The sequence below is a fragment of the Podarcis muralis genome, chromosome 2 (assembly GCF_964188315.1).
Source record: "Podarcis muralis chromosome 2, rPodMur119.hap1.1, whole genome shotgun sequence".
NCBI lineage: Eukaryota > Metazoa > Chordata > Lepidosauria > Squamata > Lacertidae > Podarcis > Podarcis muralis.
In genome coordinates, this window is record NC_135656.1 from 62,973,935 (window position 1) to 62,984,145 (window position 10,211).

General features: G+C 44.1%; 1 protein-coding gene across 1 annotated transcript in view; it reads right to left on the reverse strand.

Moving 5' to 3' along the window:
* Positions 1 to 8,448, reverse strand: part of CCDC69 (coiled-coil domain containing 69) — a 30,925-nt gene extending 22,477 nt beyond the window's left edge. The window contains exon 1 of the mRNA XM_028718308.2: positions 8,241 to 8,448. Within this exon, the coding sequence (XP_028574141.2) occupies positions 8,241 to 8,288 (48 nt within the window). The 5' untranslated portion in view covers positions 8,289 to 8,448. The remainder of the gene's footprint in view (positions 1 to 8,240) is intronic.
* Between the last annotated feature and the right edge of the window lie 1,763 nt (positions 8,449 to 10,211).

A 10,211-nucleotide genomic window follows, 5' to 3' on the forward strand; every position in this document is an offset into this window, starting at 1 on the left:
GTTGAAAACCTTTGGATCAACAGGTTAATGCAATTTGATGGGAAAATGAAAGTAACAGCATAACAAACTAAAGGGTGGAGCACAAACTCATAATAATTACAGACAATGTTTAACTCCATACTACCCATTATTATACTGTAGTTGTCTTCATGTGCTGCTTCTGAGAATGAGAACTTTGTGTAAAACGCGTGCTTGCCGCTATGGGGTTCTGTGCGCGCACGCATGTTTATAGCATATATATTTTGAAAAGTTGTTGTTTTGTCTGTTCTCTATGCATTTGGACACTGCGTAAGACATCGCAACTAAATTTTGCATGATGGTGCCTGAGATCAATGAGCAGTTTTTTGTCTATGTTTGGATACAACCGGACACCATTTTTAGGGTTGCCATATTTCAAAAAGTAAAAAACCAGGACACCCTGAGAGTTGTTAAGCTTTACAAAACGCCAAAAAACCCCTCACGGTTTTTTCGATTGACCAAACACTACCTTTCAGAAATTCCTCCAGTTCCACCTTTGAAATCCCGGTAATGTCCGGGGAAATCTGGACATGTGGCACCCCTAACCATTTTGAAACATGATGGTGTAACTTAACTTTTCAAAACTGTACTGCTTGCAGGGTTTCTTATAATTCCTGAGCAATGCATGTGACCTACACACACACACCTCTAGAGGAATTGATTTTGTTGACTTCCCTTGGGATCACCTGCTGTGCAATCATGCACATCCCATAATGGTCCAGTCAAGGCTTCTAGTACAACTCTTGCAGCTTGAGTCTCTGTGCCTGTTTGCTACATTTTTAAACGAGTCACTGCTTTTGCAATGCAGCCATATTGAGAGAATGTTACGATATTCTTGCAGAACACAAGAAGGTAATGGAGATGCAGAAGAGCAGCCAGACCCTGCCACATGTGCTAACAATCATTCTCCATTTCCTGGCCTCTGTTCATGCCTCTGGGGCTGCAGTCCAGCAAACACTTCCCTGGGAGCATGTCCCATGGAACTAAATGGGACTTAGTTCTGAACAGAGATGCATAATAGTGCATTGTTAGTGACTGTTTCCTCTTTTAGGACAGGTGTCTAGTTTTGACACAGGGTGTGTTCCTAACCACAGTTGCAGATGGAAAGATGACCCAAAGGGAGGGACAAGAGTAGAAGAAGTATTCCTTTCTCTGAATTTCTGGCTGCTTGCAAAGTAGGCTTCATATACTTTCCCTCCATGACATGGATCCCTGGAGGATCCCTGGAAAATCCATGTATTCACCATCAGATCTAACGTGCACCTCAATTTTCAGAGCCTTGAAATAAAAAAAAGTATTTGCTGGCAAATGTAAATGTGCCACGGAATCTAATGCGCACCTTAATTTTCGCAACGTAATTTGGCCAAAAAAGGTGAGCATTAGATTCGTTGTTATTGTGACTTTTTATATTGGATCAGATCGTTGCTATTAATGTTTGATGTTTTGTTATGTTTTTATATGTTTTGGAAGCTGCCCAAAGTTGCTGGGGCAACCCAGCCAGATGGGTGGGGTATAAATAAATTACTACTACTACTTCTACTATGATGCAACCTTGTTAATGCATATTCTTCCATGGATACTTGGAGGATGAATGTTACATCAGCATCAGCTCATATAAGTGGGTTAAAGGGTAGTTTTCCTTCAGACCTTTCTCCAATATATAAAGCTCACTGGACTGTTTTGATATGGCCATTGACATATAAAATATTGTAATATATAACAGGTTTTATGTACAAATTAACTGCAGGTGTGACACAAGTATTACTTGGACTTGGGCAGTTTACTAGGACACACTATTCAAGCGGTCTCTTCTGAACTGAGCTGCTTCTCAAACACTTCTCCAATCCAACCCCAGATGCAGCCCATTCAAGGCATTTCTTATTAAGGAAAAGACTGTGGATTCTTCTTTTCCATCTGATCAGTCGTCCTCCAGATGGAACTCCAGCTCCCATCAGCCTCAGGCAGCATAGCCAATGATCAGGGATGATGGGAGTTGTAGTTCAGCAAGGTCTGAAACGCCACAGGCCTCACTCCTGCCTCATAGGATAGTCACTTCTCTCTCAGGCAGACCACCATACTTATACGGAAGAAGAGAGAGCACAGCAATCAAAACATGGAAAGAAGAAGTCGATAGACATCTTCCCATTCTGAAAACTGGTTGGAAGTGCTGTCCATATAACCTTCTGTTGACAATTTGTGGACTGTCTTCTTCAGCTGCTTAATATATGCCTGGGAAGATCACAGATGATCATTTGGGGGGGGGAGTTGTTGGGAATGGGCTGTAGCTCAGTGGTTAAGCACCTGATTTGCTTGCAAAAGGTCACAGGTTCAATCCCCAGGATCTCCAGGTCAGGCCAGAGGCGACTCCTGCCTGAAACCCCGGATAGCCACTGCTCTGTCACCAATGCTGAGCTAGAAAGATAGACCAGTGTTCTGACTTCCTATGCAGAGTTGATGATCAAGGCTACTATCACTTTAAAGTATGGCCAACCCACACAGGTCACAGCACAAAGAGATGGTTAACTGCAACCCAAGAATGCGTGAAAAGCCCCCACCGAACGCCCTCTTATTCCCACACAATTATGCCCAGTGTTTCCTCTTCCTTGTACATTGTTCTAGCCTGCTGATCAGGTTCTGCTTCCTTACATTTTATATAACTTGTTGCTTAGGATGGCCACTTAATGCATCACCATAAAACCCAAGAGGAGCCATTACTATAATGTAAATAGAAGTACAGTATATCTCAGCATGGTGCTTGTGTGCCTGCTTAGTCTCTTGTCCCCACACCAACTGTTGCCGGCCACATTCTAGTAACCTGCTCTCCTGTCTTTGGGTTGTATCCCCTCAGGTTAAGGTGACCTGGTCTGGTTGCCAAGATGAAGAGTCACAGAGTAGACCCCTGAAACTGATGGACATGACTTATGTCCCAAGTTAAGTCATGCCCATCAATTTCAGGGGTCTACACTCTGTGACTCTTCATCTTGACTACCAGACTTGGACCAGACATCCCTTCAAAGAGAGGACTTATTCAAGCAGAGGAAATGGCCTCTTTCAAGTCGAATATGTGGCCACCCAATGGATGTAGTGTCGTTCTCCGAACAGTGCAATATGTTCAATCTAGGTCTGGGGTGGGGAAGCCAGGGCTCAGCCCCGATCTTCCAAGATGGCAAGGTATCTCCCAGCCTTCCTCTCCATTGGAAATCAGACTGCAAGAACAGAGTGCGTGTCGTCCTGTGCCAGGCGGAGGAATTCCACACCCCGATATAATGTGTCTCTGCAATGTCCTGGCAGCGCACAGCAGCATTCTTATTGAACACATCCCCACAGGATTCTGGTGTGCTGCACCAAGACAATCGCTTCCTTATCTTCTCACTCTTGGGAGAAACAAAAATAAATGACAGGAAAGGCTGAGGCCTACCAGAGCCCACAGGCCTGAAATGGCAAAGCAGCAGCTGAACAGCTCCACCTGAGCAGATTAACACTGGCTAGGATCCCACAGTCAAAACCTTCCTCACTCGGAGGGTATTTGTCTCTTCTTTTGAGTAAGTTCCAAAGGGTGGTGGTGTAAGTTTCCAACCTCAATTCTTGCACATGTGCAAGAAGCACGGGATTTAGGTTACTGCGTGGTCAGAGACAAAGCTTTTGAATAGCCCTCTCTGTGATGTGCGGGGAAGCTGCCTTCTACAGAGCCAAACCATTGGTCAACAGAGCTCAGTATTGTATATAGACAGGTGTCTTTCTAAATCCTACCTGTAGATGCTGGGGATTGTTGAACCCGAGACATTTAGTGTGGACACTGTATTCTTTGTGCTACACTGTTAAAACCTTTTTATGTGCACTGGGCAATTTAGATTGTGATAGTTTTAGCTGGTTTCATGTTTCACCTCTCTTAATTTTATCATATTTTTGGTTTGTATTATAATATAATGCATTTGTAGTTTTAAATTTATTTCCATGCCACCGTAAAATCTATTATTGGACTCGGTGCAGTTTATAATTTTTAATATAAATAAATAAAATACTATTCTGAAGAAACCTTAGATAGGTATCGAATGTTGCTTGCTTCTGTTCAAAGGAGCCGTTTAAGTGAATTCATATTTCCCAAACCAATACACAAACCCAAATGCAGCTGAAATAAATTTAAAAATTAAACATTTGTCCAGTAGCACCTTAGAGACCGACTAAGTTTGTTCTGGGTATATGCTTTCATGTGCATGCACAATTCAGACTTCTCCAAATTTTGGCATGCAGTTGTCCAACCAAACAACATCTATTAGGGGGAAGTGTGCATATGTTTGTGAAAATAATATACAAAAATTGGGGGAAATTCCAAGCAAAAATGTGTAGATTAGGAAAAATGCACATACAAATGTGTGTTGATTTTCACGCTAACTTTTAAAAAGAACATTCACAAACCAATGTGGAAAGCTGATTTTAAGTTTGAAAAATTGGGATACTGAGATTTGTCTAGCTTAGTGTAGAGACGGAATACTTTAAGATGATATTCATGGTGTGAAATTTGTGAGAAGCTGTCACTCAGATTTGCTTGGTGTAAGTTCTCCTAAGTATGGATAGTAGTAATTCGAGTGCATGGTATGTTCCCATTCTAGTTCTTTCCATATCTCTGAAAGTAATGTCCCAAACACTGTCCCTCCTGCTCACTGCAATTTTAAAATGTAGTGCAAACTGGAGAAAAGTTGCTGTCACAGCTCTGACTGGTCTGATAGGAAATTGTTTGACTTTGCTTATAAGGGGATTAACGTACTTTGCAATACAGTTAAGCATATTTATTGAGCAGAGACAGGTGCACACTACAACAAAAAAGAAAGGAAGAAAAGAGCAACAGTCACAGATGTTCTTTAGTAAACCTTCCCACAGAATTCAAACATATAGAATGACATGTTTGTCTTCTGAGATCTCTTTTTCCCTGAGAAATGAGCAAAAATGTGTGTCAAGAAAGGAATGTTTATGGACAGTGAAAGCTTATGAATATTTACTTGCAGAAAGATTAAGTTATATGCTGGGGTTTGCCCCCTCATTTTGGCAAGGCTTCATTTGAGCCAAGCTCACCAGGCTTCAGCCCTAGAAAAATGTGCTCATGGTGCCATATTGAAAGCAAGGGCACTTCTGAGCATGGGCAAAGCGTGTTTTCTTTGGCCCATCCCTTCTGCGAACAGAAGGCAGAGTTTTGTGATCAGTGGCTTGAGAACGCACATATCTCTTCATGGAATTGGCGGAAATGACTGGCAGAATCCGAGACCAGGGAGAAGAGTCGGTGGAAGAAGATTGGAAAAAATTTAAAGTATATTTACAGAAATATTGTAAAATTAACAAATGCTAGAAGGATGCTGGAATGAAGCTACATGGTTTTAGCAGAAATGTTATAAAGAACTAAGTAAAAATGGATTGTTAATGGGCCAAAGTGTAAAATTTAAGGTCAGATTGTGTTAAGATAAATTATAGAACAAAAATTGAGAAAGATGGAAAGGATTTGCTGAAATAGCTAATTGAACTAGAATACAAAAAAGGGAGGTGTGAGGAGGTCAATGAAACAAGTAAATGAAAGACAAAGATATGGAAATACTGGATGTGCTTTTAAATGTTTTTGTCTTTAAATGTTTTTGTTTTTCTTATTGTTTTGTTGTATTGTTTTTTATTTTGCTTTTCATTTTTGAAGTATTGTAACTTTTTATTGTTTCTTTTTTTCTTTTTTATGTAACTGTTAAACCTTTAATAAATATCATTAAGAGGGGAAAAAAAGAGAACGCACATATCTCTTAGAAATTAACAATGGCACATTGTGAAATCTGTTGTTATAGCAATCTGTCCGAATCAGGAAGCAGAAACAGTCCCACCTGACCGTGGCAATCAGAGACAGACTTATTCAAACAACATGATTCAAAAGTGAATTCATCTTGCTTGGTCATGTAAAATGAAATGCTGCATTTTGTGGCAGATAACTGACCACTGAAAGAAAAGGCAGCACAGCTTTTTTCATTCAAGCTACTCTGTAACCTATATAGACAAACTGTGCAATCCTACACATGTTCAGTGGGACTTACTCCCAGGTAAGTGTGTTCTGTATGCTGTTGTATATTATGCAGCTTTAATGGTCTATTCCAGGGTTGGGAACCTGTGGTGCAAGGATTGTATGTAGCCCTCAGCCTAATTTCATGTGGATAACCAAAGGGGGTGTGTGTGGAGGTAAGGCATGAGCATAGCCAAGGGAGGGCAGAGGGGCAGCTGTCCACTCCCCCAGCAAGCAAATCAATAAAAATACTTAACTAACTGAGGTTCTGTCCCTACTGACATGAAGCCTGACCCCTCCCCAACATAAATCCTGGCTATGCCCACGGGGTAAGGAGTGGCAAATAGAAAGGCAGGTGGCACTGTCTACTTTGAGCTTGGTGCCCACCTACTGCCAGCATATGCCCCCAAATTTATCCTCAAGGCAGCTCTTGGAAGAAAAAAAAGGTCCCCAACATCAGAGAATATATTAAAATTCAGAGGACAAGGATGTAAACATTAATCAGAATACGCCAGCTCCTGAACAGCCAGCATAAATGTTCCAGCAAAGCTGTGGGCTGTTTTGTGGCGGTGGTTTTTTTAACAGGAAATTGCCAATATCAACATTTTATCATACATTTCACCATCAAACACACACACACACACACACACACACACACACGCATGAGAACAAGAAGCTATTTACAAGAATGAAGACATTGTCCTGATTTCGGATTTTGAGAAGCTTGAAATGTACACCAGAGCTTCAGGGTAGCTTAGCCTGATCTCTCACTTGAGTTTAACAGCACACAACTGGAACGCATAAAAGTACCCAAAACCTGTCTTTATACAATGCTGGATAGAACCTCACCTCTAACCCAGAGACAGCACCCTGAATCTGCACGCTCCCATCCTATCTCCCAAACAAGCCTCACATTTGCTTTGACTTAAGCTGAAGATTGCCAAAACATCTTTCTTCTTTCTAGGACAATAATTGGGAAAGTGCTTTTATTTTCTTAAAAACAAAGTAGCAACGGAGAATATGAGTGGAGATTTCCGCTGCCTTTCATGGAATGCACTCCCTTTTAAAGACGTGGGATCTAGCACTTGCCAGGAGCGACCCTGGAGAATTACAGGCAGATGCTTTGGGAAGACCACACATAACTTTTTGCCGAGTTTTCAGAAACTCAGCCTATGACCTCGGCAACCAGAAGCGATTTAGGATACACGACCCACGTTTTAACCCCGGATCACTTGATCCAGAATTACTACCCCCACCCTACCCCACCCAGGGACTAGTGTCAGCCAACCTGCAGGACCATTCATTCCTGCATAAATACGTGCGGACTACTTTCCCTGCATCATCACCTATTTGTTTGTTTGTTATTATTATATTATTCTTATTTGGTTACCGCGCTTCATCTGTAGATCTCAGGGGGCTCACAACACAGAAATACAAGATAAAAAACACAAAATTCATAATAAAAACAAGAACCAAAACAAACCACCACCCGAGGAAATCCTTTCTCCTCTGTGGCAGCTTTGCACACCCAACCTCCACCCTTCCACCCCCCAGGGAAAGGCCAGAGAACGAGATCGTTCACACGTGACGCGAGTTTGAGCATGCCCCACGTGTACACGCCAGTCGAACAGCGGCAACCCGGGTCTGCAGACACTTCACTGCCCCCCTCCCCTCCCCAGGTACGAAAATCCCCTACACTCCTTCCAGCCAATCGCGCGTTCCCAAAGTTGCCCCGCGCTCCCCTCCCTTTCAGATTATACTTCGGAAGAAATCTCTTTGTTTGGAAGCGGCTGGAGGGCAACGCGCCTCCCCAGCCGCCGCCCCCCTTCCCAAAGGAAGGACTTTAGTGACCGCTGGGCTCCTCGACTTGCTTCTTTTTTGCGCGCGGGGGGTGCGGGGCGGGCTCGTGTCTCTAACTTTTCCTCCCACGCAAGGAGCCTTGTCTCCGGGGCAGTCGAGCACGGTGGCTCGGTTGCTAACTGCTCCTTCCTTCCTTCCTTCCTCTCTCTCTCTCTCTTTCTTGCAGGCTAAAAGTCTCTCTCCCCGCTCTGACCCGCTCACCGATTAGATGCGGGGTGTCTAGCGCGCCAGACCCGCTGCCCTTTCGTTCCCCTCCGGGTGCCTGTCAAAGGAAACCCGTCCAACAAAACTTCACCTCCCCTTTAAAAAACTTCGCGCCCCCCGCCGCCGTTACCTTTCTTCCCGATTCGCAGCAGCCCATTTTGCTCCCCTTGCAGCCCATCCCTCTCAGAGCGCAGCGCGGGGAAAGCTCTCCGCGGAATCCCAGGGGTTAAGAGCCGCCGCCGCCGCCGCCGCGGGACGGGGAGGTCTCCCTCATCCCGCGCGCTGCCTCCTCCGACGACAAGACCCCGAAAGTGAACCTGACAACAGCCTGCATGAACTTCATGCGGAGACCGTCGCGCGCCGTAAGTCTCCGAAGAGATGCCCCTTCGAATGGTTCCCTTGCAAAAGAAAGAAAGGGAAACGAGATAAAACTCCAGCTGCGGGAAAGTTAAGAGAAGCACCGGCGGTTGTTGATTATACGCGTTGATTATATGCAAGAGGGAGTCCGAAATGTAGGGGTTACTCCTCCTCCCAGTCACTTCCATCGCCAAAGAAGAAGAATTATCATTGAATCATAAAATTGTAGCCTTAGAAGGGATCCTGAGGATCATTGTAGTCCAAGCATAGGCAAACTTGGCCCTCCAGATGTTTTGGGACTACAGCTCCCATCATCCCTAGCTAACAGAACCAGTAGTCAGGGATGATGGGAATTGTAGTCCAAAACATCTGGAGGGCCGAGTTTGCCTATGCCTGTTATAGTCCAACCCACTGCAATGCAGGAATATATAGCTGTTCCATACCGGGATAGAACTTGCAACCATGCCTTATCAGCACCATGCTCTAAAATCATATCATATCTTATCAATTACAATGGTACCTCGGGTTACATACTCTTCAGGTTACAGACTCTGCTAACCCAGAAATAGTGCTTCAGGTTAAGAACTTTGCTTCAGGATGAGAACAGAAATTGTGCTCCGGCGGCACAGCAGCAGCAGGAGGCTCCATGAGCTAAAGTGGTGCTTCAGATTGAGAACAGTTTCAGGTTAAGTACAGACCTCCGGAACGAATTAAGTACTTAACCGGAGGTACCACTGTACATTTGTCAGTCACTTTATCTTGCCTGGAGCAACCCAAAGCAACTTACAGCCAAACAGACAGACAGGCAGACAACAACAACAACCCCAGCATACAGTAGATATATTAAAACTGAGAGGAAAAAGAAGTAGCTTTTCAAAATCCCACCCCCTCCCCGGGGCATAGCTAGCTGCTCCGGCACACAGAGCGGCAGGGCAGGGGCCATCTGCCCAGGGGGGCAGTGTGGCGAGCTGCCCCTAGAGTCTGCCTGGTGGACACAAGCCCCACACTGCCGTTTTGGGTAGTGCAGGACCCTAAGCCACTGCTTCACTCCCAGGAGAGACGCGTGGCTCGGGCGCGCTGCAGGACAGGCCCCACATTAAGTGCCCCCCCTCCGTGGTGAGCCATTTTGTCACCCCCTCAGGGATAACACCCAGGGCTGCTGCACCCCCGCACCCCCCTTCCTATGCCCCTGCCCACTTCTAAAAGGCAAATAGTTGTAATGAATTAATTAATTTTATTAGTTTCTCTTTTTTTGCCATGGCAACTCAAAGAGACTTATAATATTTTAAGGAAAATACAAACACAAACATAGATACATTAAAACCGGCATTAGAAGAACAATTTAAAAAGACAATTCTATTTTTTGTTGTTGTTAAACTAAATTAAAACATCCCACCCATGCAAAAAAGAAAAGAAAAAGCCTATGTGTTTCATGGCTAGGTAGGGGTTTGGACACAGGTCTCCCACACCTACTGTGACATTCGAACCATTACACCACATTGTCTGTGATTTCGTAGAGTTGGAATGGTCAATCCAAGATCATTGAGTCCAACTCTCTGCAATGCAGGAATATGCAGGTAGCCCATATGGGGATCAAACCTGCAACCCTGGCTTGATCAGCACCACATTCTAACCGAGTGAGCTAACTGGAGTTTCTTCTTCTTAGATTTGTATCCTGCCTTTCCTTAAAAGCCCAAGATGGTGATGTCACACTTTCTGCTTTCGGCCCCATTTTAAGCAGGAT